The following is a 27,536-nucleotide window of genomic DNA, read 5'->3' as shown; positions in this document are numbered from 1 at the left end:
AGCTGTCCAGTTTTGGATGAGTCTTGGCTCACGATAGCCCAAATTTCTGTTCTTGGACGTGTAGAATGGAACCTGATGCAGTCTTCTCTTGTTATAGCCCATCCACCACAATGTTTTATGTTTCCTCCATCCTGAGATGCTTTTCTGCTCACAGTGGTAATAAAGAATGCTTATAAGTTTCTATATCTTTTCTGGCAGCTTAAACCGATTTTTTTGACCTCTCTTATCAACAAGGTGTTTTCCGCTCACAGAACTCTTGCTCACTCAAAACAATGTTTTTGTTTTTTTCACACCGTTCTCTGTACATTCTATAGACTTGTGAGATCAGCAGTTACTAAGATACTCAACACAGTTTATCTGGTTCCATTATTAATGTCAAAGTCCCAGAGATCTTTATTCTGATGTTTGATGTAGAAGTTACACAAAGCCTTGATTTGTATCTGCATGATTTTTTTTGTTTTGTTTTTTCTTTCTTTTACATTGAATTATTGCCACATGAATGGCTGGTTAGACAACTGTATAAATGTTCATGTGTTTCTAAGAAAGTAAATGGGAGTTTATGTTTCAGTTTCTCCTGCTTTCTCAGTCTGTTCTTCTCACTTTCTTTCTTTAGCACTTTCAACTGGCTTTGATCGACTCAAACCACTGCACGTTGTCCAAGGCTGAAAGTAAGTAATACAATCACTTTATTGCTTTGTAGGTGGACAGGGTCAGTCTTGCACCAGCTATTACAATAAACAAACATGTTCAATAAGCAGGTTCAAGATTAGTGTACACTACATGAGTTCCGTTTTGATTTCGCATTTGCAAGTTAAATAATTTTTTTGGGATTTGCTGTGCGAGTGGTACAGCAATGAAATCTCTGCAAGCAGATACTGAGCCTGAAGACACCACACAACTTATCAAAAGTTTGAGTTTAAATCCCAGCACCATTGTTGGGGCCCTTGGGCAATATTTAATCTCACCTGCTTAGTTGGATAAAAGTGCCAGCTTAAGTGGTGTAAATATAAAATTTCTATAAAATTCTGTACTAAAGAGTACATGCTAAAGCGTGTATGAATTATGGTTGTGGACATACAATTATAGATCTTGCTGGATAGCAGAAATGCGTGAACCTGCATGTTTTCATTTTTCATCACGACTTCCTATTGCCTGCCATCAGTTGCCCTGGAAACACCAATCTACATGCCGCTAGGTTTAACGTTCATGATCAGACTGAGAGCATCCTACACACGCAGTCACACATACTCATGCCTAGGGACATCAAGAGCAGTCTCACCTGTCACTCAGAGTGAACTATTTATTTCTGTGGGCAAAAGGATTTGTTTCTAAAAGCAGCAGTCAAAAATTGAGTTGGACTATTAATTTTTCCCATCCTATAGCTGTTTCTTCCTGATTTCTTTTTTGTTTGATTAGTTTAGTTAAGTTTTGGCTAAATCGTCTTTTTTGTCTCTGTTTTCCTTGACAGTTCAGTTCCACATAGCTCATTTGTATGAAATTCAGGTAAGTCCTTTGGGATTTTTCTTCTTTCTAACTTTTTATTTTTTATTTGTCTGTTTATTTGAATGTTTGTTATATTGGTGAGTAGTCACCCCGAGTGGTTGATTAGCACTAATCAATATGCATCTATCCATGTTGCCATAGCAACAGACAAATGAGCCTATGAAGCTGGTCCAGTGTGACAGCTAAGGGCTTTTATTGTCTTGAGACCAGTGAAAATCCCTTTCTTCATATGTGGTTTTTTTTTTAACTATTGTAAAGTTGTAGACCTTTTATCTCTGCAATTTAAATATTAGAATGTCTTTTTCCCCCTCAAATTATGTTTTTCTTTTACACTTTATTCATTTGGGTTGGAGATCAAAACGTGGATACAGGATTAGAGTTTTTATCCTTTTATTTCCTGATCTTCACATCTAGGTGTATTAAACAACTTAGAACATGACACCTTTAGTTCAGACCAAGCCATTTTCCGTGTGATCAGAGATATTGGAATGGGTTTCATGTTTCCTTGGTGTGTCCTGATTGATTAGTTAATTGCTCAGAATGTGTCCTCTTGGTTTGAACCCTGGGTTTTGCCTCTAAAAGCAAACCTCATGAGACAGACCAGAGGCTCTGTCTTGGTAGGCTGATAAAAAGAAGGAAAATTGGTCAGTCATTGCACAATTGGTCATGAATAAATACATTTGGAATGTTCTGCAAAAGAAAGCAACCACTGGTTTACTAACCACCAGACATGGAACAGGTTGCAAAGAAATACAGAGACGAACCCCAAAATTTTAGGAACCAAGATCAACTTTCACCAAAATCACAGATAGGGCAAAGTGTGGAAAAAAGATCATCTCATGTTTCAAAAACAGGCCACAATCAATGCACAGTGATTTGGAAGCCAATAATACATAATCCATTTGGAAGCCTTCAGAAATATTCTGCCTGACATTATACAGAAATGAATCTAATGTAATTAGGAGAGGGAGTAAGACAGTGCAACCAGAAATTTTGTAATTTACATTGTGTTTGTTCTAATACATTTTGTTCACCTAACTTTGGGTAGTGTGCTCCCAAGGGGACGTGTTCTAATTATGTACACATTTGAATAAGCATAAGGGTAAACAAGTACAGCATATGTAAAAATTTTAAATGCAGTTTTAAGTATATAAAGTTCTCAAATTCTGCTCACACCCACTTTATATCTACTTCCTTTTTGAATTCAGAAAAGATACCGTGCAGCAAAGGAGGCTTATGAAAGTCTTTTGCAGACAGAGAATCTCCCTACGCAGGTGAAAGCAGCTACTTTTCAACAGCTTGGTAAGTCCATCCTACGAGAAGCACATATATACGCAATTCCGCATTTTATATATTTGTTCATGTTTTATTTTATTTACATTAAGTATTGCCTCAGGTTTTTTTCTTCTCATTTTATTCACAATAAAACAGAAAACATGTACCATTTTAAGAAAAAAATAAATAATTTTAAATTTGATGGCTGCAAACACATTAAAAAAAAAAAAAAAGGCAGGAATCTGTCATGTTTGGGGATAGAAGGACTGATCAACCCTTTAGAAGTAAAGATGAGCAGGGGTTCACCAATCTCCATCTATAATTTGTGCAACAATCTCAGAATAATGTTCCTTAACATAAAATTGTGATGATTTTGAATATCCAGTCATTTACAATACAAAATATCACAAGATCCAAAACATCTGGTGAAATCTGGTGTGTGCACTGGACGAGAGCAAAAATCAGCATCAGGTGGCACTGCCTTAAAAACAGTGATTCTGTAATGATCACTGCATGGGCTCAGAAACACCTCCAGCAATTATTATCTAAACACAGTTTGCCATGTCACATTTTACATTAATTAAAACTTTATCATGCAAAGAAGCAGCCATATGTGAACATGATCCAGAACATGTTGTCAGTTGAATTTTAATTTTGAATTCGTTTTGGCAAAGATGGACACGGCATTCTGCGGACTGAAGAGAAGAAACCTCTGATTATATGAAAGTGCATAAGTGCTTATGGCATGAATTACTTGCACATCTGGAAAGACACTATCTATGCTGAAAGCATACAGGATTCAGTGCAACATATGCCTCTATCCAAATGACCTCTCTTTTATGGAAGGCCTTGCATATTTCAGCAAGACAATGCTAAGATACATATTGCATCTGATACAACAGCATTGCTTTGTAGTAGAAGAGCCTGGGTGTTGAACTAGCCTGCCTGTAATCCAGACCTTTCACTGTTTGAAAACATTTGGCACATCATGAAACAAAAATAATCAGGACTGTTGAGCAGCTAGAATCCTGTATCAGACCTGAATGAGACAATATTCCATCAATTTCAAAATCACGTTATATATTTTCCTTAAAATGGTACATTTCCCTATTTTTAACATTTTAGATGTTTTCTGTGTTATTACTAGAATGAAAAATCGAATCATCTACAAATCATTGCGTTCTGTTTTTTTTGTATATTTAAAAAATCTTTACCACAACTTTTTTGGAATTGGGCTTTTAAATTAGGTTGCTTGAGTGCACTGTATTTATGTTAGATTGTAGTGATATGTAGTCCACAGGCCGTTTGATTAAACCATGGTAAAGTATTTGCGATGTCCTTCTCATCACAGGCTGGATGCATCATACAGTGGAGCAGCTCGGAGACCGAGCAAATAAAGACAGCTATGCTATACAGTGTCTGCAGAAATCTCTCGAAGCTGACCCAAACTCTGGCCAGTCCTGGTATTTTCTTGGAAGGTTAGTGGCAATCTCATACCAGGTAGTCCATTATTTTTTTCATTTTTAGTCTAATTCTGTTGAAGGGTTGAGGTATATAGATGATGTATATGTACACGACAAATGCCCTCAAATGCCTTATATTAGGAGGCTGTTTTAGAGCTTAAGTGGGTATTAGAGCTACTGCTATAATCGAGTGTTCTAATGATTTTTCCATCGATTATTTGGATAAGGAGTACGTTTTCCTTTGTTAAAGAGCTATACTAAATAAGAGAGAGAAAATAAGACAGATCTCTTAAAATTAACATATGAATGAAAAATTTACATTGATTGCTGAAATTGCGTAAAAGAATGTCGGACAAAACTAATATTACATCAAAATACAAATACAGTTGCGTTTAAAAAGTCCCTCCGCAGTGGCAATGTAGAGTAAGTTATGGGAAAGCATTCGTTTAATTAAACTCCTAAATATTCTCGATCATGTATTTATGTATTAAATGGGTTTTCTTGTCTCGAGAAAAGCTGCTTGAAATTTTCCATGCACTAAATCCTCGTATTTATCGCCAGCTTTAAAAAAGGCACTCCACTTCCTTCTCTACGCTGCCACTGCGGAGGGACTTTTTGAGCGCACTGTATATAAATAAAAATATAAACATTTGATTTAAGTTACTTTCAAAATGGTTACTGCACTTACCGCGTTTTCTTTGTTTGTTTGAAATGATCCCAAACTGTTTTCTCTCCGTTCCTCCATTTTTCATACTGCAGCGTCTCCTGTGTTACCTGTCCAGAGCGTGCCAGAGTTTAACGGGTGGTGCGTCAGTATTAATGGTCCATGGGAAACAGTGCTTAGTGTTTAGTTAAATGTTGAGTTTTTGTAATCGAATTACTCAAGTTAATCGAGGAATCGTTACAGCCCCAGTTGGGTACCTGTTATCCACATTGTTCTCTTTGGGGAAGTTGTGCTAATAATGCAAATAACATGGTTACTAATTCTATCTCTCATCGGCTTTTAAATCTGTCTACTGCTTCTTTGTAGGTGCTACTCAAGTATTGGGAAAGTGCAGGATGCGTTCATTTCTTACAGGCAGTCCATAGACAAATCTGAGGCCAGTGCAGACACTTGGTGCTCCATAGGGTATGGATGTTGAATATTCTTTTTTTTCCATACAGATTATTTTCTCCCTCCTCCAAATACATTGCTGCTAACTTTTACTTTCTTACTCAGCGTGCTGTATCAGCAGCAGAATCAGCCCATGGATGCTCTTCAGGCATACATCTGTGCTGTGCAGTTGGACCACAGTCACGCTGCAGCCTGGATGGACTTGGGTACTCTCTATGAGTCCTGCTATCAGCCCCAAGATGCCATCAAGTGCTATATCAACGCCACACGCAGCAAAGGCTGCAGCAACATTGCAGCAATCACTGCCCGCATCAAATACCTGCAGGTAACTTGTAATAACTAGCGGCATCAAGATTAAAATACTGACAACTGTGTACACGTCTAATTCTTACCTCCTGAGCCTGTGTGGGTCTCTGTGTGAACGTGTGTATGGGTTTTATTGGCTGTCAGTAACCATGAATGGTGTGATTCTGTAGAGTTTCCTTTTGTTTTTTTTTGTTTTTTTAAACATATATATATATATATATTTTTTTTTTTTTGTGTGTGTGTGTGCTCTCTCTATAGTTGCTATAGCACTGATCAAACACTGATGGATTTAATTATTTTGGTTCTGAACATTTCATCGTTTTACATTACATGTTTTACTCAGTATTTTTAGTTCATTGACATATTTTATTCTCCCCATTCTTAGTGAAAGAGGCTAGAAAGAGTGTTCATAATTAATTATAATAGGACTACACTACAGCGTGATCTACCTAGATACACCTCTAAAGTTAGGCCTAAGAGCACTTTTGTAAACTGTTCCGACGTCTAAACATAGATGTTTAAATATGTTTTTCACGCGTTTTCGTCCTAGGCTCAGTTGTGTAACCTTCATCACACTAGTCTACAGAGTAAAAGTAAAATGCTTCCTAGTATTGAGGAAGCATGGAGCCTCCCAATCCCCGCAGAGCTTACCTCAAGACAGGGAGTCCAGCTCACATCTCAGCAGGTGAGACCAGATAGATGCACACGCTGATCACACTAATCCCTAAACTCAGTACCACACATCCACACACCCCCACACACTTATACCTCACATCTGATTTATGGCTTAATCGCCTTAACTATGCTATTCACATCTCTTTTTATGGTACCATGTAAAGACATGACACTCCTATTGTTAAAAAACAAAAACAATACGAATAAAGGAGCATGGTTGTCTGTTGGGCTTCACTAGTTTAGCTGTAGGTTTCCTGGGTCGCATTAGATTTATGTTCAGAGTTTGTTTCCAGCCACAGCTTTAAGTATGCGTTTTCCAGATGCCGTAATAGTCACAGATGCTACATATGCTATTTAGAGAGAAGTTTGTGTACACCTGACCCTAAGATTTGTGTGTGTTCATTTTAAACATCCCATTCCACACTTATTCCCCACATGCTTTTATAATAACCTCCACTTTTCTGGAGAGATGTTCCACTAAATTTTGGAGTGTGCTTTAGGTTCGAGGTCAGAGCTCTGTAGCAGGTTATAGCTTCCACTTTAACCATATGTTTATGGACCTGGCACCAGGTTTGTATCTTCTAGTTTAAGTGACCGGAAAATGTTATGCTATTACAACTTTGTGGTAACAGTTTAGGGAAGAATCGCATATGGTTTTAAAAGTCAGGTCTCCCATTAGTTTTGTCCATAGCATCGTTATACTTTTCTACATTAATAATCTTGTCACATCAGCATGACCTGTAGGTGCTTATGAGCAATTGCAAATTTATAATGATCGAATCTTTAATTATCAATATCAATATTTTTTTTTTGGCATCTCTCACACATACTTTTTTATTATATATATTCCCCAACACTAATCATCCATAACATTCAAACCGCTGTTTATCATTGATTTTCTCAATGAACAGTCAGTTCTTAAAGTTGATGTGCCGGTAGCATTACAAATCGTGTAATGATCTGAGTGACTTTGACAATGGCTAGATGACGGTCTATAAAATAGCAGGTGTTCCCAGTATGCAGTGGTTTGTAACTAGTGTTTCAAGGAATGAGGAGCAGTGAACTGAAGACAGGGTCATGTACATTCAAGGCTGACTGATGCACCTGTGAATCAAAGGTTAGCATGTCTGGACCAATCCCACCAGAGAGCTGTAGCACAAATCTTCTGAAATGGTTAATGCTGGGTATTATAGTGTTATAGGACTGTGTTTAATGTCAGCAGTCTGCTACAATGGATCAGATCTACAGGTTGCATTTAATCACTATCACTACACACCTCAACAACGTTTTACTGTAATTGATGGACATTCTGCGCCACCCAGATGAGGATGACTTCCTTCTTGAGTCTGGTTCCTCTAAAGGTTTCTTTCTTATACCATCCCAGGGAGTTTTTCCCTGCCACAGTCTCCACCAGCTCACTCATTAGGGACAAACTTTATCACTGCATTTTCTGTATAACAGTGTAATCTGAGACAGTGTCCATTGTTGAAAGCGCTATACAAATAAAAATCCATTGAAATGAATTATAGAAAATTTGAGGTGTGTTCTGTAGATTATATTTTTAGTCTTTATTCATTGGATTATACTGCAAAAATCGACTTTAAGCATTCAGATTTCTGATTATTCTGAGTAATTTCTAATTTGTTTAAAATGCAAACATAATCTTTGCAAATATTTATTAGGAGTTCTCTTTTAAACATTCGCTCGGTATCTCACTATGGGAATCGCCTCGGGCGTGACCAATCCTGGAAGCATCAATCACACCACGTCTGTCGGCTGACAGACCAATCACGACAGTGATGCGGGAGTCCCGCCTCCCTATATACACCGCTGCTGGCGGTCCCTGCCTCATTCTCGTTCTCTTCCCCGTGAAGATCCTTTTAGGAAGCTATCCTCAGCAGATCCTCTGGGGGCGGTCGTTTAACTGTTCACAGACAGGCCGTTAAGGTACGTCTCCGAGCGCGGCTGCTTCTTGGGGAGAATATCCACTGTCAAAGCGGATGTTCCCTTCTGCTGTTTTTTCTTTTCACATCGCGTCAAGCGAGTATTAACATTATTGTTCGAGACCCGTTTTCGAGAAGCACGTCGTGGTGATCTCGTTGTTTTCCTTTTTTTCCGGTGATTGCACCTCCGTTATGGCGGCTGCGAGTTCATCCGGGTGCACGGCGGGGAAAGTTCAATTCCGACCGTGTGCATGCGGGTCTACGATCTCGGCAAAAGACTCTCATCCCCTGTGCATCGTGTGCTTAGGAGTTGGGCACGCTCAAACCGTGCTCGCTAACCCCGAGTGCTGCCCGCACTGCGCTCTTTTCCCGTCAAGGGTTCGAGAGCGCCGTCTGCGAGTCGCGGCCGCGATTAAGGGAGACCCATGTCTCTCTCCGCTGCCCGCGGAGAGGGACGAGGCTGCTTCGCAAGCACAGTGCAGCTGGGGAGAGATCATGGACGAGGTTTCTCCTGTCCTTCCTTCACTCTTCGAATCACACTCTCTGCTGGATAACAAGGGTGTGGAAGAGGAAGATGATGAGGTCGCTCATTTTTTGGAGGAGGATTTGGAGGACGATGAGGAGGATGCTATCCTCCCTCCTGATCTTCTCTCCAGGCCTAGAAGTGCTAGAGGCCCTTCCCCCATGCCAGGTGAGCTGGACCTCGTGGAGGTGTGTAGGAGAGCGGGCAAAAAACTTTCCATCGAATGGCCGTCTCAGCAGGTGCATTCCGACGCTGAGAGGGATTTATATGACGGGAAGAGGCTGCCATCGCGCACTTCCCCAGTTAAGCAGCTGATTCCTGCTGTACTGCCGTGTGTCACAGAAACGCGTCGTTTTTGGGACAAACCCTTCTCGCATAGAGTGCCCGTTAAGGGTTTCTCTAGACTGGAGGTGCACGATATGGAGGCTTTGGGGATGTGCAACCCCATGCTCACAGCTTACCAGGCAGAGCTCATGGAAGAGATGGGGAGGCAGATTGATGCTGGGTCTCCAGATTCTACCTTGCGGGAAGAAATCTGCGTCATTGCAGATCTCAACCTGCGTTCCTCTAGGTGAGCGGTCCAGAGCTGCGGCCGCAGCATGGGCCTCGCTGTGGTAGGCGAAAGGGCCCTGTGGTTGGGTTTGATGGGCTTATCGGAGAGGGAGAAGGTGGAGTTCCTTGATGCCCCGATAGAGCCAAAAGCCCTTTTCGGGGCTGCGGTGGCGAATATGCACCAGCAAGGCGACCTTCGCAAAGAAGGATGGTGAAGCTTTTGAGGCATGCCTCCCAAGAAAGCCTCCTGCTCGCCCTCCACAACCCGCACGTTCATATTTCGCCCCTGCATCCAGAGAGAGACAGCCTGGTTTCAGGGCTCCTAGGCAACCCCCACCCCAGCAGTCAATGCTCAAGTTCAAGATGCTCACTTTGAAAGCTTTGTACAGTGTTATTCGTCCCAGAGACTGGTTTACGTCAGTGGATCTGAAGGACGCGTATTATCACATAAGCATTTATCCGGCACACAGAAAATTCCTACGCTTTGCCTATCAGGGCACAGCCTACGAATATTTGGCGGTTCCGTTCGGGCTGGCTCTAGCTCCGCGGATCTTTACCAAATGTGTCGAAGCTGCACTGTCACCGCTGAGAGCAGCGGGTCTCAGAGTGTCAGCGTATTTGGACGATCTCCTCCTCTGCGCTCCGTCACGGCAGCGAGCGGAGGTGGATACGAGTGTGCTTCTGTCTCACCTGACTGGCTTGGGTTTCAGGATAAACGAGACAAAGAGCTGCTTGGTGCCCACACAGGAAATAATATACCTGGGTCTCAGATTGAACTCAGACCGTTATCAGGCTTTTCTATCAGAAGAGCGCATCAGGTCGATTCGCAGTTGTCTCTCTCTTTTCCAGAGAGGAAGGAAAGTCCCATTCAGACTCTGTTTACGCCTGCTGGGGCTGATGGCTTCGGCAGTGTCTGTCATACCGTTGGGACTGTTGCGAATGAGAGAGTTTCAATGCTGGGTTACGGCACAGCGCTTATGTCTGAAGCGCCACCTCAATCGCAAAGTGATGGTGACGTCACTGTGCTTACGCGCTCTCCATCACTGGAGAAGTCGGGAACCCCGCTGGGGGCTGTTTCCCTAAGGAAAGTAGTGACGACAGATGCGTCACTCGCAGGTTGGGGTGCGGTGTGCGAAGGCAGGATAGCGAAAGGGAAATGGCCCGTTTCGCTTCGGTGCGCGCGCACAAACTTTCTGGAGCTGTTAACGGTGTTTCTAGCTTTGAAACATTTCGTGCAGTTTCTTCGGAGTCACCACGTATTGGTCAGATCAGACAACACGACGGCGGTGGCGTATAAATCGCCAGGGCGGAACGCGCCTCCTCGACTTCACCGTCTAGCGCGAGATCTCGTGGTGTGGGGCATGGAGCATTTCCTGTCGCTGCGAGCGACTCATGTGCCAGGAATGTTGAATGCGGGGGCGGATTTCTTGTCCAGGGGAAATTCCCTGTACGGGGAGTGGTCTCTCCATCCTCAGGTGGTGAACCTGCTATGGGAGAGATTCGGCCGGGCCGCCGTAGATCTCTTTGCCTCGCACGAAAACACTCATTGCCCTCTGTTCTTTTCTCTGGCGAGAAACGGTGCACCTATGGGTGTGGATGCGTTAGCCCACCCGTGGCCAAACGTTCTGCTTTACGCATTTCCTCCTCTAAGTTTGATCATGCCGACTCTACAAAGAGTAAGAGAAGGCGGTCACTCTGTCATACTAATCGCTCCGAACTGGCCAGGGAAAGTGTGGCTGACGGAGATTTTCCAACTCCTGCACGATCGACCCTGGCCTCTCCCGTTGCGCAGGGATCTCCTCTCGCAAGCCCGCGGAGAGATTTTTCACCCGGCACCGGACAAAGTAGCTCTCTGGGCCTGGCTTGTGAGAGGATGAATCTCAGTGTCGCTGGTTTGCCTCCGAGGGTGATTGAGACGATTCAGAATGCGAGAGCAGCTTCGACGTGCTCTGCATATGATAGGAAGTGGAGTGTGTTTGAACTATGGTGTGCTCAGAGACATATCGTCCCTTTTCACTGTTCTGTGGCAGATGTGTTGTGCTTTTTGCAAGAACTTTTGGATAAGGGCAGGGCTTTTTCAACCGTTAAGGTTTATCTTGCCGCTGTTTCTGCATGCCACGTAGGGATTGACGGTAATACTATCGGTCATCACCCGCTCGTGTGCAGGTTTATGAAGGGAGCGCGGCGTCTGAGCACGTTCTCAAAGCCGCTGGTTCCGCCATGGGATCTGTCAGTGGTCCTGAGTGCGCTCTCTCAGTCTCCTTTTGAGCCGATAGGGAGTATTGAAGCTCCTGTCGCTGAAGGTCGCTTTGTTATTGGCTCTTTCTACCGCGAAGCGGGTTAGTGAACTTCATGTTTTGTCAGTTCATAACTTCTGTATGTGGTTTGCTTCGGATTTCTCGCGAGTGGCTCTCAAGACTAATCCGGCATTTATCCCGAAGGTGAGCGAGTCAGCTTTCGCCTGCAGGCAGGTGGATTTGGTGGCTTTTCATCCGCCTCCTTTTTCCTCAGCGGAGGAGCGGCTTCACTGTCTGTGTCCTGTCCGTGCGTTACGTCACTATGTTGACAGGACGAAGGGTTTGAGACGGAGTAATCAGCTGTTTGTTTCATGGGTCGATTCCCGTAAGGGAAGTCCCGTTTCCCGACAGCGCCTGTCCCATTGGCTCGTGAAAGCTATTATAATGTGTTATAATAGCGTGGGTCTCAACCCTCCGGAAGGACTGAGGGCTCATAGTACCCGAGGCTTGGCCACTTCGTGGGCGCTTTTTAAGGGTGTTTCGATTCAGGACATCTGTGCGGCAGCATGCTGGGCTTCGCGGCACACTTTTGTCCGTTTTTATAGGCTGGATGTCACGGAGCCTTCGCTGGCTCATTCCTTCCTGAGTGTGTAATGTATATTGTGTATATATTGTAGGTATGATTATATATACATGTATTTGTCTATATAGATGTGTTTTTGGTCATGTATACGTGTATGCGTAAGGGAATGACAATGGGTGATGGAAACATCGTGGTTCGGATGTTTGTCATTTCTCTCGCTTTTCCACTCTCTTCAGTGAGAGGGATTATCTCTTTTTATCACATCACTGAGTTGGTTGACACCTGCTTCGGACAGCATATTTGTAATACGGGAGTTGTCTATATCCCATAGTGAGATACCGAGCGAATGTTTGAAAGAGAACTTTAGGTTACTTACGTAACCCCGGTTCTCTGATAACATGAGTGAGGTATCTCACCACACGTCCCTCCTTGCAGTGCACGGAGAAGAGATATGTGAGAATGAGGCAGGGACCGCCAGCAGCGGTGTATATAGGGAGGCGGGACTCCCGCATCACTGTCGTGATTGGTCTGTCAGCCGACAGACGTGGTGTGATTGATGCTTCCAGGATTGGTCATGCCCGAGGCGATTCCCATAGTGAGATACCTCACTCATGTTATCAGAGAACCGGGGTTACGTAAGTAACCTAAAGTTTTGGCAGATCTTATTTTATGGACTCAATGTCTCATTACTCACTACTACATTCTCACTACTATTTATAATGGATGGAGCTTAATTTCCCCTAACACCCATCAGCCTCAGGTGCTGATGGCAGAGATTTTGTTTGTTTGAGATTTGTTTTAATGGCATTTTTGTGCAGTGATGGTGATCATAAGCAAACTGTAGTCCTGAGTCAGTGTAGCAGACTGTTGACATTAACTACAGTCCAAATCCATCCTGTTTTAAATATGGAAATCTAATGGACATCTGGGTGACCCCAAATGTTCATTCATTATAGTTCCAAAGAATTAAGTTATAGTTAAGTAAATAATACTTAGATGTTTATACAAACTATGGTCCTAAGCCATTGTAGAAGACTGTTATTAATTGCAGTCCACATGTCCTTATAGTTATTGAGTTAATCACTGACTTTATGGATCATTATGAAACCATCACCAGCTGCACAGAGTGGTCTCCAATTAAACAGAACTCCACCAGAGGTAGCAATTTGGGAAGAATCAGGCATTGAAGAGAATCCGCCGTGCTAAAGCCATGACATTTAGACGTTATTTGACATAATTTTGTGTAATTACACCAGATTATTTGTATCCAAATTTTAAGATGATCTACAAAAAGCTGCTGTCAATTCTTTTTTAAAATTGGTTTCTTGATCAGTTTGAGATCTGACAACAATATATTCACCCCAATACAATCCAATACAATTGTGGGAGCCAAATTTTTACTATATATTACGCTTTTTGCATGGATTCGTATAAGACATGAGTGGTAATTTTAGCATAAGGTTCTGATAGCATCAGCAGAGTTTGGGGGCGTGGTCTTCAATAAAGGGTGGAGGGAATTTTTGAGAACAAGTCCAGTCTAGCTGAAAGTTATGTGCTAATTTATACTTGGCTTTTTGATTGTGGCATAGTTGCAGATATGTCTGTTATCATCCAGTTTGCAGCCAACATTTGCAGGTACCATAGAAACAACACTGTACCAACCACAGTGGATACATAACACTGCTGTAGCAACCACCTGACACACTCTTAACAAATAGCAGCTACCCAGCAACACCATAGAAACATATCCATATACATACTAGCAACATATCAGCAACAACAGCATCATGCTTACGCTGCACAATCACACTGCTGCCAGGAAATGCATTTCTTTTAGTTCTTTGTTGTCCTGCATAGAGATTTGCGTGATATTTTATTTCCAACCAAATGATTCACAGTATACAGATATTTTGTGCAGTTTTATGAATGTGCTTATTCTAACCAGAATGCTTCAGATGGCTTCTGTTTCTGTGTTAACATTTATTTACTTCATGGTGTTAAAAAAAAAAAAAAAAACAGGGATCATGCATATGTTACCATGAGATCGGCAAACACACTAATAAGCTGGTACTTTACATCTTGCAAGAGCTGATTGTTTGGCCAAGAAACATGAACAGTTGCAAAGCTGAAAACATGTTAAACTAATAATAATAATAATAATAATAATAATAATAAAGATAAATTGTGGGTTTAATAAAATTCAGAATAATATACATTTAAATACTATATCAAATCCAGCCTTTTTCTTCTTTACGCATGATCACGTTCCCTATGAACTTTCTGAAGATGTATCTTCTACTAAAGATCTTGTGGCAGAAGTGGATGAAAAATGATTGTTCCTCATATTAGTCTTCTGTGATAACATTTCTCCACCACACTCTGAACAGCTAGTATAAATGAACAGTACCTGTAAGCTTTTCCTTCACACATAGCAATTAGATGATGTAGAATGGATTTATTATGGTCATGACATTGGGTTTTATGTGAATGTAAAGTTAGGGTTTAGTCCTGTAGGTTTGCGCAGTTCACTTTCTCTTTTTTGTAACAGACTCCCAATAAAAACAGAATTCTAGTTATATAAAACATTGCATCTTGGTAGAAAATGAAATGAAAGTGTTTTTCATTTTGTGATTGACTGTGGATTAAACACTGGGTAGATTGAAGTGCTTTGGTGTAGCTGCTCATATGCTGAATAAAAATTCAGGAAGGCGTTCCAGAAATCCTCCGTCTATAAATAATTATCCATCTTTCCCCCCAGACAAACAAACTTATGCCTGTGTTCTGTTCTATTTATTTTCCTACAGAGAAACATGGAACCTGTCTTTGTTTGGGCTCTGCCTCATTATGTCAATTTTGGTGGTTTATGCAACACATGCTCACTTTATGTGCAAGTATGACTTCACCTTGTGAGTGTGTCCATGTACAATGGCTCGACGTGCACACATGATTAAATCGGCTCTAATTCAAAGTGGTATTTGGTCTACGGTCACAGTATTCCTTAGAGACATTATAAGCGTTATTTCTGTTTTGATACATCATTACTGACCCAATCTTCTGACATTTCGCAGATTCTTTATTTAATTAAACTTTAAAAGTCCAAATTAAAAAATGCAAAATAGTAAATTGAACAACTTGATAAAATAAAACACTAAGGCAGTATTTAAAAGAAAATATATATCTTGTGTTTGTGTGTATATCTTTATATCTATCTATAGGGTTAATAGTTATGTAATGTGCACATGCATATTTCATGTCTGTGGATGGAGTCAAGCAGTGTGTTTTTCCAGCTTTGGAAAGAAGCTGTTTTTCAACCTTGTGCTGTTTGAGTGTATTGTTCTGTATTATCTGCCAGAGGGGTGCAGTTTGAAGAGGGTGAGTTTGGGTCCCTGCTCATTTTGGGGGCTCTGCTCTGACATCTGGGCAGGTAAATGTCCTCGATTGACTTTTAGGTTTGTGCTGATGTTTTGAGCCACCTTGATGAATCGTTGCAGAGCTTTCTTCTCTGGTGCAGCTTGTACACCATGCCCTAATGCAGAATTTCAGTATTTTTTTCAGTGTACTTTGATAGTCCACAAGAAGACTCTGAATTAGATCTGCTCTCTTCAGTTTTTTTTTCTTCAAGAGGTTGAGGCGTTGTTGTGGCTTTAAAAAGATAGTGTAGTTGTATGTGGCCTAGAGGAGGTCTTCAGTAATACTCACCCCTAAAGATTCATCTTCACAGCCTCACCATTTATGACCCCAGCACTGAGATTAGTTCTCCTTTTCTCCACCACAATCTCCTTTGTCTTATACGTGTTAGGAATACAATTATTATTTTTGAAAGAGAAATTGTATGTTTAAAAATAGTGTTCTTGATGCTTTGTTGTGACAAGAAGTAAAAAAATAAAGAGAAGAAAAGTGATATTACCAATTCTGAATTATTTTCTCTGCAAAACCAGAAAGAAGAAGTTTGGGTGGCACCAGGAGAATAATGTGGTGGTGTAATTTAACTTGAAAAGCATAGGAGAGTGAATGCGTGATTATACAGATGACAAAGCTTTATACAGAGAGGCGATATAAGTGGAAACTTCTTTTAGCCGTCATACTTGTACTAAAGTTTGAGATGTAGCATGTTGTTTAGATGTAGCGTGTCTAAACTTCAATGAAACGACTCTTAGTGAAACTCTACTGAGCAGTGACGAAGTGCAAGAGGTTAATGAATGAAGGTGAAAAAAGGGCTTTATGCACCAAATTAAAATTTAGAAGACATGGGTTCAGAACAGGCTTGTACGAGCTGATCAGTATGTACACCGATAAGCATCACCGTTTAAACGACCTTGCTAATATTGCATAGGTCAGCCTTATGCTCCAGAACAGTTCTGACTCGGACTGTTATCTGGCACCAAGACATAAACAGCAAATTCTCTGAATCATGTAAGTTGCTCTTTGCAAAGTTGTGCAACTAGTCCTGCTTTCAAAATGTAGTTTTTGCACTAATTTGCATAGTATGCAAAACCTACATTTCAGAACTGTACTTAACATTTTTAAACTGTCTTCTGAGAATTGATTATCATGACCAAAAAATGATTTATGAACAAAAATATTTAGAAATTCATATAAAGTCTGGCTGCCATATGTCAATCAATTGCCATGAGCTTATTTTTATTTATGAACAACTGATACGCATGTCTTGGGTGCATGGATTTGGACAAGATTCTGTGGATACATGCAATCATGGGGAGTGACCATCGGTAGTAAGTGGGTCAAGTCTTTTTCCAGAACCAGAAGTCTGATAAACCTACACTTTCTGAGCACTTTATTAGGAACACTATAGTTACACTATACATGCTTGCAAAACAGCCTTAGTTCCTCATGCATGAATTTCATGAGATGTTTGAAACATTCCTTTGACATTCTTGTCCATGTTGGTATGACTGTATCTGGCAGTTGCTGCAGATTTTCCAGGTTCACTTTCAGAAAATAGTTTTTCCAATCTTTAACTGTTCAGTTTTGGGTGACTCTGTGCCCACTGCAGCCTCAGCTTTCTGTTCTTAGCATAATCTTCTTCTGCTGTTGACAATTTTTTGTTTAATTGCACTGCTCTGAGTAGACTCTAGACGTGTGCACGTGTGCGCATGTGTGTGCGCATGCGTGCGTGCGTGTGTGTGTGTGAGAAAATCTCAGAGATGAGCAGTTAAAGCAATACTCAGACCAGTTCATCTGGTATCAACAATCATGACATGAGAAAAATAACTGAGATCACATTTTTTCCCCCTCATTCAATTTGGTTGATGTGGACATTACCTGAAGCTGTTGTTTCATCGATGCATGATTTTATGCATTGCTCTGCTGCTACACAATTCATTGTCTAGATAATTGCATGAGCGAGTAGGTACAGATGGTCCGGTGTTGTGTCAGTCTAAGATAGATTCAGAGCTATATGCTGACACACACAGTTTTAAAAGTATCTGTTTTTAGGGCTAATCAGATGTTTTAATCTATTTTCCAGATTACAGAAAATGATTATATTATTCATTTCGTGACATTTGAACTCCAAAATAAATACCCAGTGATATATACTGTATATACTCACTGTTGTGTGTGTGTGTATACTTAAATAGTTAGCAACCATTTTGATGATCATATTAACATACTTGCAGTCATCTAGAACATCATAGATACTCCCTGGAAAACTAGAGCAATACCTTGACAACCCTGCTATGAGCTGTGCTGCCAAGCAACCACCTGGAAATCTATGTCGTAATGGTGTTACGAATGCATTGCTAGTGGGCTGAACAACATTCAAGCAAATATCTGGAATGTTATGGCAATTGTAGCTTTATTTCAAATGTATTTTACTTTAAATTCACCTTTTGAACTTGATCGTAAACTTTTTCTAGTTTGCTTTCAGCTTTTTGTTAGCAATGTGTATTCCATCAGTAAATTTAGATTTTTTTTAAAAGTGCACCGTCTAAAACCTAATTTTAGATTTCCCAAAATCAATGTACAGTTTTCAGTTTCTGCCCCTACTGGTCTTTTGAATTTGGATTTCTAGGCTAAATGAGCCCTGACCAGTCAGAATCATGGCAGTGATACAACCATCCATGACTGGGAAACAAGGGAACACAATTGGCCAAATTGTATATACACACTATACACGCTTATTTGCAACTCAGAATGATCAGGGGTTTGAAAAAAATTATGTTGGCTGGCTTGATACATTGTGGATGAAGAATGTGCTGGTCTTCCCCCTTGCTTTTTGTAAGATAATGCTTGTTGGTGGTTAGAAAATGTCAGGTGCTGAGTTTAATTATACAATATTGCTTTGAAATTCAATCTAAATCTCAACAACTTTTTTTAAATTTACAATATTACTTCTATAGTTAGCTTTTTTTATGTGCTTGCTTGAGTGTATATGAGGTGAAGTGAAAAATAAAAAATACACGGTTGCATGCAATTATGTAGATTTTCAGTAATTTAATGCGATGATTGGCGCTTTCAGCATGTTTTTTTTTTCTTTTTTTTTTTTCTTTTCTTCATGCATTTTATTAATCTCAGCTAATGCATAAATTCATTCAAAACCTAAAGAAGAGACCGTGAATTTCTAGTATAACAATCGTTTTTTTTATTGGTCATTGTAACTTCAAAATACCTCATATTTTGCATTTGTAGACATGTATGGCTTACTTGAGCCATTTAGGTTAAGGTTCTAGAAAAGACAACTTGGAAAACTATACTATAGTTACATGGGCAATTAGAATTATAAAATTCTCTGTCTACTTTGTTTGCTCCTCCTCTATATCCTTCGCTCTTTTGGTGTGTAACACAATCCTTTTTTTGTGGCTTTTCTTTCTCCAGGTAAGCAAACCAAACCCCAGTGCAGGAGGGCTTCTGATGGAGGCACATGGCTCTGGGCAGTCCCTGCCACCCCACACCAGTCCTCTTGGCCAAGATGAAGACCAGTCAAATCCTGCTAAGAGGAAGAGGACTTCTACTCCTACAAAGGTATTTTTCTCCACCTTTTAAAACAATAGCATTCTTTCCATGTGTGAGTGATTTTATACTTAATTTGTTCTGTGTGATGTCTAAATGATATCAGGGTAATTAAAAAAGCCACATTTGCATTGTGTTTTATTTCTGCAGAGTTTTGCAGGGTGGGGAAATAACTCAGCTGAGCAACAAACTCCAAACTGGCACCTTTCACCACAAAAACTACAAGTAAGAAGACTTGGTTCTTCCTTCTCCAAAGGCACTGTGTTAAAAAATCTAGCAATATGATGAGCATCAACAGAGAGCTTCTAAAGTTTACATTATAACGTGGTGTAACGTTATAAGTGGTGTAATGGTGTAGGAAATGCTTTCTTGGCCAAATTTGTGCCCCTAATAATAATTGAGCCTGGTTTGAATGCCACACCAAGACATTACAAGTACAAACCATCTTTTGTGGTCACATGACCATTATACTATGTTCAGTGTGCATCAACCATAAAATTTAATTATATTAATAATATTGTGTAGCTCCCTCTTGTGCCTCCAAAGTGTACTTATATCAGAGTCAAACTTAGCTTGAACGTTATCTTTCGGGAACTAACTAACCTCACTTATTGCTTTTTATTACCATGATGTATATATCATAAGGTCTTGTTACAGTTAGTTCAACATAGCAATGCAATCCGATCACAGTTATTGTGGTCTTTTTTGTCTTACTGATTGTTTATTATTATTATTTTTTTCTTGTAGCTGTTGGAGCAAATGCGGGCAAACAGGGCGAGTCTGAAGCCAATGCAGTTGCAGGTGTTGCAGCAGCTGGAAGCCCAGCTGTCAGCAGTGCAGTTGCACCAGCAACAGGTTTACAAATGCTTTGTTACTTACTCTTTTCTGAAATTTCATAAAGAATTTAGGTGAACATGTATCTGGTGTAGATGGATGTATTTATTATTATGGAGTCATACTGTAAGCATACAGCCATGCTCGTTTTTAAGCATATTTTGTAGTACAGGTTTTACTAAAGGGCGAGGAAGTCTGTGGTACAGTCAGCGTTCCAGTTAATCTCAAAGATTTTTAATAGGGTTTAGTTCAGAGCTCTATAGCACACCATTTAAAGTCCTTCACACCACATTATCATAATTGAGCTGGCTTTGTGCACAGGTGCATTGTCATTCTGGAACAGGTTTTGGTGTCAAGTGATGGGAAATTTTCATGATTACACATTCAAAGACATCCTAGCTAATTGTGTGCCTCCACCTTTTTTAGTAAGTGATTGGGGAAGAACTACATGGTCGGAAATATCAGATGTCCCATTAACTATGTGCTCATATAGTGTGTTAGTCGGTGGAATCTTCCATTGCCTAGTCTGGGTTTCTGAGTTAACTATTTTTCTCTCATTGCCATGAGTGCGGTACAGCAACAGGTAGGGTTGATTTTTTGTTTAATGCAAATGTTAACAGTGAGTTTTTTTTATATTGCAAGAAATTAGTAAGTAGTATGATTTCTCAAAAAAATAATAATAATAATTTAAAGAAGTTTTATTTCTAAACTATTGTTGTAGCTTGTGGACAATTATACTAAATTAATGTTGATACAAAAATGTTGCATTGTGAGATAGAATAATTATTATGAGATCCTTTATACTCTGTTTTTGTTGTTGTTGTTGTTGTTGTTGTTTATCTGAGAAGATGGGAAAAAATGAAGCTGGGCAGATGCGGCCCTCCCTCTCCAATGGCCCCACACCTGCTCCTTCATTACCCCACTCCCGCAGCCCTGTGCTTCGTCCCCCCTGCGCTTCTCACCCACTGGCGAACAGGCCCCTCCCTCCTAGTCCCCAACCCCCCTCAGTTGGCAATAATCACACACCACAACCGGGAACCAATGGAGACGTGCCTTACCTGCACTCTAACGTACTACCTCAAAACTGCACAAGCCTGGGTGATGCGTGGAAGAGCCAGCAACTTAGTACCACTCAGGTTTGTGTGGAGCAACTACTGCAACTTGAAGTCCTTAAGTCCTTTGTTTCAGACCACTATAAAAAATAATGGAATCACCACACTTCATAAATTATGGGATGTGGAATCATTCATTGTTGAGGAAATATTACAGATATTTAAAATTTTCACAAACCTTCAAGCAAATGAAACATAAATGAATATTCTCTAATTGTGGTGATTCAATAATTTTTCCAGGGGTTGTAGAAACATTGCTGATGCTGTTTTCTGTTATACACAAATAATATATTGTCAGTCTTTCTGTTTTTCAGGGGCTTCAAAAAGGCCCAGGTTCACATTGGGCAGGTCCCAATGGGGAAAGGGCGCACTCTTCCGGTGGCTGGGCTAATAGTGGCCCTCACAATCAGGTCGGACATTCCACTGCGACCCCTACCAACTCCTCTGAGCCAGCTGTCAGTAACCTTTCCTCCTCATCCCCTTCCTCAGCTTCTTTGTCAACTGCTTCCGCGCACACAGCTACCTCAGGCATTCCCCTGACCAAAGAGAGCGAGCATGCGCAGGGCAGCTGTGCCAGTGCGGCCAACCACCACAGCCCCAAGCACACACCTGGCTCGCCAGATACCCACTCCTCAGGCAATCCACAGCTTAATGCTCCAGTGGTGGGCAAAGAGAGCCTGGCAGTAAGTTCTAGGCTTAACCATGTGCACCTGGGTGCAAATTCGGCTGCCTCTTCACCCGCCTCAGCGTTGTCTGCCACTTCGCCCTCACCCCACACCAGTGAGCCCACAGGTAACTTAACCAAGCCTGACTTAGCCACAGTTAATGGCAGTGCACAAGGGGCATGTTCTGAGGACTCTCTGAGCCCACTAAAGGCTGAGCCACCTGAGGAACGTCACAAAGCTGGCCCTCTTCTCAGAAGTCTGCACTCATCCTCCACTGTATCCATCTATCCAACCTCTTCAGACATTCTTAAAGCATGCAGGTAGGTAGAATATTTCAGTGCTTATAAACATCTCCTTCCTTTGGAAGGTTGTAATTACTATTTTTAATGTATTATTTGTTTATTAGTGGAATATTTATTAATTTAGTTTGGCACAACAGAAAACCAATCACCCTATCATCCTTAGATGATTAATTTGTATTTTAGTGATGTCAGTCATATGTGGTAGAGGGTGCAAAAGAGAAAAGGGGACTGTTCTCTGCATACACTGTCCACCTAAAGTCAAGTAATGAAGCTTTTATTGTTTTTCTACCATATGTAGATGACGCAGTACACAGTGAAATAAGACAGTGTTCCTCCAGGACTCTGGTGTTACATTAAACAACATAGAGCTACATCACACAACATAAAGCTACATAACAGAACACAGAGCAAGGACTAAGTGACCTTGCCACATAAAGTGCATCGTGTGCAAAAAAGGGTGCAAACAGTGCAGACAGACAACACAAGACACTGTGGGACACATACACAAAACGTATTATATAAATAATAAATGGTGGTGGAATTAATTACAATGAGTATTGAGTGTGTGTTGAGTTCAGGTTGTACAGTTCAGTAACACACAGTTGAGTGTGTGTGTGTGTGTGTGTGTGAGAGTTTCAGTTCAGGTCTGTGTGTTGAGGAGCCTGATAGCTTAAGGAAAACACTGTTGGACAGTCTAGATGTGATGGTCCGAATGCTTTGGAACTTCTTTTCTGATGGCAGGAGGGTGAAGAGTGTGTGTGACGGGTGTGTGGGGTCATCCACAATGCTGTTGGCTTTGTGGATTCAGTGTGTGGTGTAAATGTCAATGATAGAGGCGAGAGAGAGAGAGAGAGAGACGCCGATGATCTTCTCAGCTGTCCTCACTGTTCTCTGTAGGGTCTTGCAATCTAAAACGGTGCAGTTCCCAAACCAGGCAGTGATGCAGCTGCTCAGGATGCTCTCGATGGTCTCTCTGTAGAATGTGGTTAGGATAGGGAAAGGTAGATGAGCTTTCCTCAGCCTTTTCAGGAAGTAGAGACGCTGGTGTTGAGTGACCAGGTGAAATTGTCCACCAGGTGTACACCGAGAAATTTGGTGCCACAGAGGGGATTCATTGATGTTCAGTGGAGAATGGTCGCTCTGTGCTCTCCTGATTTCCTGCAATTGCGAGAAATTTTGTATATTACTTAATCAGTCCATGGAGACTTCACCTTTCAATTGCAGGGCTTAAAGCAGGGGTGTCAAACTCAAATTCACAGTGGGCCAAAATTAAAAACTGGGATGAAGTCGCGGGCCAAACTCAATATTTATTGGAAAAATTACTGCAATTGTGCGTGTATTCCCTTCTCTAGATGTGTAATGTTGAACCTATTTATATGGAAACAAACTTTTAGTTTTGCATAAACATTGCACTGACAAAGCATTCTGAGATTTGTAGTATTAGCGGTGTATGCGCTATATACTGGCGGGCAGCTCTAATACACATTTGACATGACCTCGCGGGCCAAATATAATTACAATTTGTAACAGGAGTTTGACACCCCTGGCTTAAAGCATCTGTTGCTAGGGTTTTGATACCATAGAGGTTTGGAATCCATGCCTCAGAGCTGTTCTAAATGCCCAAGGGGGACCTACACAATAGTAGGAACATGGTATTAATGCAATGGCTGATCTCTTTGTACTCACTAGTGTACTTTATTAAGAACACCTGTACACCTTCACATTTGCAGGAAAACTTGCAAATTTTATGTTTGACTGATTGTGGCATGGATGTTAGTTTTAAATGGGGCTGGTTTGAGTATTTTCACTATATATTTTTCTTCAGAGTTTTCACAAGATGGTGCAAAAAAATTAAAAATATATTGTTGATAAGTAAAGTTGGTTTTAACTGCTAAGAACAATACAGTACCCTAAATTTTATAAATGTGGTAAACAAAAACAAAAAACCCCTGCAAGTATAAAACATTTTGAGGTGCATGGGCTACAAGATCAGATAATTACATCGGTTCCCAATCCTGTCAGCCATAAACAGGTATTAGAGGCTCATCAGGACTGGACATATTATAAATCCAGATTTGGTAATGAAAACTGTCTAATTGCTTTGTCAATATACATTTTCTATTCATGCAGAAATCTTGGGAAGAACGGTCTTTCAACCAACAGCATCCTGCTGGATAAGTGCCCCCCACCCCGACTTCCTCCTCCTCCATCACCCCCTCTGCCAAAAGACAAGCTCAACCCCCCCACACCCAGCATTTACGTGAGTGCATTACCACTAATAAGTTATACTGCATAAATGCAAGCATTGTTGCTTTTTGTTTTAATTGTTTGGTGACCATTTGTCCTCTGATTATTTATGTTTAATCTTTACCTGTAATCTCTACAGTTGGAAAATAAGAGAGATGCATTTTTTCCCCCACTGCACCAGTTCTGCACCAACCCATCTAACCCAGTCACTGTCATCCGTGGCTTAGCAGGAGCTCTCAAACTTGGTATGGGTTCTTTTGAGTTTGCCAACCTAAAGTTTTTTTTTTTTTTAGAATATATTTCTTCCTGTGCTTATTTTTTTATTTTTTTTTTATAAGTTATACATTTCAGTTGTAAACACAGAGAAATTGTTAAAATCAGAATGCTATACTGTTTTATAGGCCACAAAAAAAATGTTGTGGGTTTTTTTTTTATTTTTTTTTTATATATATATTTTCTTTGCTCATCTCTTTAGACTTAGGTCTGTTTTCGACTAAAACTCTTGTGGAGGCTAACCCAGAACACCTGGTGGAAGTTCGGACACAGCTGTGCCAGCCAGCTGATGAAAACTGGGATACCAGCGGCACCAGAAAGCAATGGCGAAGTGAGAGCAGCCGGTCCCTTACCACCATTGCCAAGTATGCCCAGTATCAGGCCACATCTTTCCAGGAGTCACTACGGGTATGGTGCACACCAAAGCATGTGACCAAATCATTTATAAAAAAAGACAAACACTTTGCCTTTAGAAAAAATTTGTAAATATACATACGGCTGCAAGATACTTGGACTTTTACTTCAAATATCATCTCATTTGCATGTTTAGGTCGTCAACACCAGCATTTATGAGATCACTGAGCAGTTGTTTTGTTAGATTTAGAACAAATTGTACAAGCAATTATATACGGGGGAGTCAGAGAAAAATTTGGTTCAGGTATTGCCCAGTGATGTCTCATGTCTTGTTTGTTTTACTATTATACTTTTTGGATCGTTTTTCTTTTGGTGCCTGATTGTTTACATAGTTTGATTTGTTCACCCACTTGTCATGAAGCTTTTCAAATGTAATGATACACCAGATTTCCAACTATAATGTAATATTTACATCTACATTTGCTAAATAACATGGCACGTTTTTTTTTGTTTTTTTTTACCCACCCAATCAAAACAAAAACGTGACTAATGGATTCCTTGTTGCTCCGGTCTGCCATGCTAGATTAATTGTTTACAGAAAGAAAAAAAAAAACTTTGTCTGCTCTTGGTTTGAATAACTGTTTACAAAACAGTTTGGTAAAAAAAAATCAACAGCAAACACTGATACAAAAACTATAATCATTTTGAAGACAACCATCAAGACAGTCAGTGGCATTACTAGCGGCCTCCACAGTGAACAGGTGAAGGTATCGCAATCCACAATTTGAAGGAGAGTAAAATTGTTAATTCCATATTACAACAATCTCTAGCCTTAATTGTTTAGTGCTTATAAGTTTGTTTCTTATAAGTTTATCCCTAATGAGCAAGCCAGTGGTGATTGTGGCAAGGAAAAAACTGATTGAAAAGGGAACTCATCCTCATCTGGGTGGCTTCAAATGTCCATTCATTATGTTTCCATCATTAAGTCAAGTCAAGTAAAATCGGTGCATCTCTCTTGAAACAAGGCAAGGATCTTGTTTGATCTTCTTAATCTTTTTTGGTCAAGCTACAAAGACTGCTGTTTATGTGATTATCCTCTATTTAGTCACAAGATGTTTGGACTAGTAGCAGTGCTGCACTGTTCTGTCTGATAAAAAAAAGTGAAGGTAGTTTAATGGCTTGAGCTTTCATGACTGCATCTAAAAAAAAAAAAAAGGCTTGCTAAACTTTATTGAGAACAAGTTATGATGATAGCAACAGGATGAATGCAGACTTGGAAAGCTTGGAAAAGAAGAATGCAACCAAAATGTATTTAGTGTTTAAAAAGATGAAACGGCGAAAGCAAAGAATTGGCCTTGCTTTTCCAGTACTTTCAGTGCAAAGGTTAAAAAAAATGATACAATCAATTCTAACACAAATATAATCCAAGAAGTCTCTTTTTGTTATATATATAGCCAAGCAGTCTTTTTTGGTATGTGCCAGATACTGGGTATTGACTCGATGCCATCTCTAGCTATGTGTTGTGTTTCTGGGTTATTTTTCTGATTATTCTTTTGTTTTCTGTGTTTTAGGAGGAGAATGAAAAAAAGGGCCAAAAGGATTTCTCAGACTCTGAAATGTCAACCTCAGAAAAGTATGTTTATTTTTTTTTTAGCCTGTTACTTTTTTGGTTCAGCGGGTTTGTTTTTGTTGCATGTTTGTATGTCAAATGTTTCTTCTCTCTCACTAGTGTTACAAGAAGACGGAAAGCTCCTTTCAAGCAAATTAAGTTTGGGACGAATATTGATGTTTCAGATGAGAAAAAGTATGTGGATGATTTTAGTGTAAATAATCAAATTAAATGTAATTAATAAATCATAAATTGAAATACCTGAAGTATATACCCAGACTGTATGAAAGCATTGAAGTGCTGACATTTGTGCTTCTCTGCAGGTGGAAGCTTCAGCTTCAGGAGCTGAGTAAGCTGCCTGCGTTTGCTCGGGTGGTGTCTGCAGGGAACCTGCTCAGTCATGTGGGCCACACCATTTTAGGCATGAACACTGTCCAACTATTCATGAAGGTCCCTGGCAGTAGAACACCTGGTTAGTAACATGACATTTACCTACACATAAGCGTTCCTTTGTACTTACCTCGTCTTTGATGCCTTTCTCTTCTACTGTGACCTTTCTCATTCGTTACACCTGAATTGGTCATATAAAGAAATGCTTCAGTTCGATGAAATGTTAATTAGTTATAAATACATCCTTAGGTCATCAGGAACATAACAATTTCTGCTCTGTCAACATCAACATTGGGCCTGGCGACTGTGAGTGGTTCGCAGTGCCTGAGCCCTACTGGGGAGTAATGAGCGAGTTTTGTGAGAAGAACAACGTCAACTTCTTGATGGGTTCGTGGTGGCCAAACCTGGAAGATATGTATGAGGCAAATGTTCCGGTGTACCGCTTTATCCAGCGCCCTGGGGACCTGGTTTGGCTCAACACAGGCACAGTGCACTGGGTCCAGGCTATCGGATGGTGCAATAACATCTCCTGGAATGTAGGCCCTCTGACTGGTATGTGTTTTGTATGCCACTAAAAGTATTTTCTGTCTTGAAGCATAAATTT

The 27,536-nt window shown here is 40.5% G+C and overlaps 1 protein-coding gene across 2 annotated transcripts in view; it reads left to right on the top strand.

The window, feature by feature from the left end:
- The window catches only part of kdm6al (lysine (K)-specific demethylase 6A, like), a 74,080-nt gene that overhangs the window by 29,745 nt on the left and 16,799 nt on the right, over positions 1–27,536 (top strand). Inside the window, exons 7-25 of one of the 2 annotated variants that reach the window (XM_046854762.1) lie at positions 614–668; positions 1,469–1,503; positions 2,712–2,805; positions 4,130–4,256; positions 5,272–5,370; positions 5,461–5,680; positions 6,212–6,346; positions 19,012–19,158; positions 19,297–19,371; positions 19,894–20,001; positions 20,829–21,116; positions 21,407–22,077; positions 24,190–24,319; positions 24,446–24,551; positions 24,782–24,987; positions 26,505–26,566; positions 26,663–26,737; positions 26,866–27,014; positions 27,182–27,484. In XM_046854762.1, the coding sequence (XP_046710718.1) occupies positions 614–668; positions 1,469–1,503; positions 2,712–2,805; positions 4,130–4,256; positions 5,272–5,370; positions 5,461–5,680; positions 6,212–6,346; positions 19,012–19,158; positions 19,297–19,371; positions 19,894–20,001; positions 20,829–21,116; positions 21,407–22,077; positions 24,190–24,319; positions 24,446–24,551; positions 24,782–24,987; positions 26,505–26,566; positions 26,663–26,737; positions 26,866–27,014; positions 27,182–27,484 (3,085 nt within the window). The remainder of the gene's footprint in view (positions 1–613; positions 669–1,468; positions 1,504–2,711; positions 2,806–4,129; positions 4,257–5,271; positions 5,371–5,460; positions 5,681–6,211; positions 6,347–19,011; positions 19,159–19,296; positions 19,372–19,893; positions 20,002–20,828; positions 21,117–21,406; positions 22,078–24,189; positions 24,320–24,445; positions 24,552–24,781; positions 24,988–26,504; positions 26,567–26,662; positions 26,738–26,865; positions 27,015–27,181; positions 27,485–27,536) is intronic. The other variant, XM_046854854.1, reaches the window with a different exon arrangement.

This window comes from Silurus meridionalis, chromosome 1, assembly GCF_014805685.1.
Source record: "Silurus meridionalis isolate SWU-2019-XX chromosome 1, ASM1480568v1, whole genome shotgun sequence".
NCBI lineage: Eukaryota > Metazoa > Chordata > Actinopteri > Siluriformes > Siluridae > Silurus > Silurus meridionalis.
Note: the sequence above shows the minus strand (reverse complement) of the source record. Positions and strands in the feature narration are given on the sequence as shown.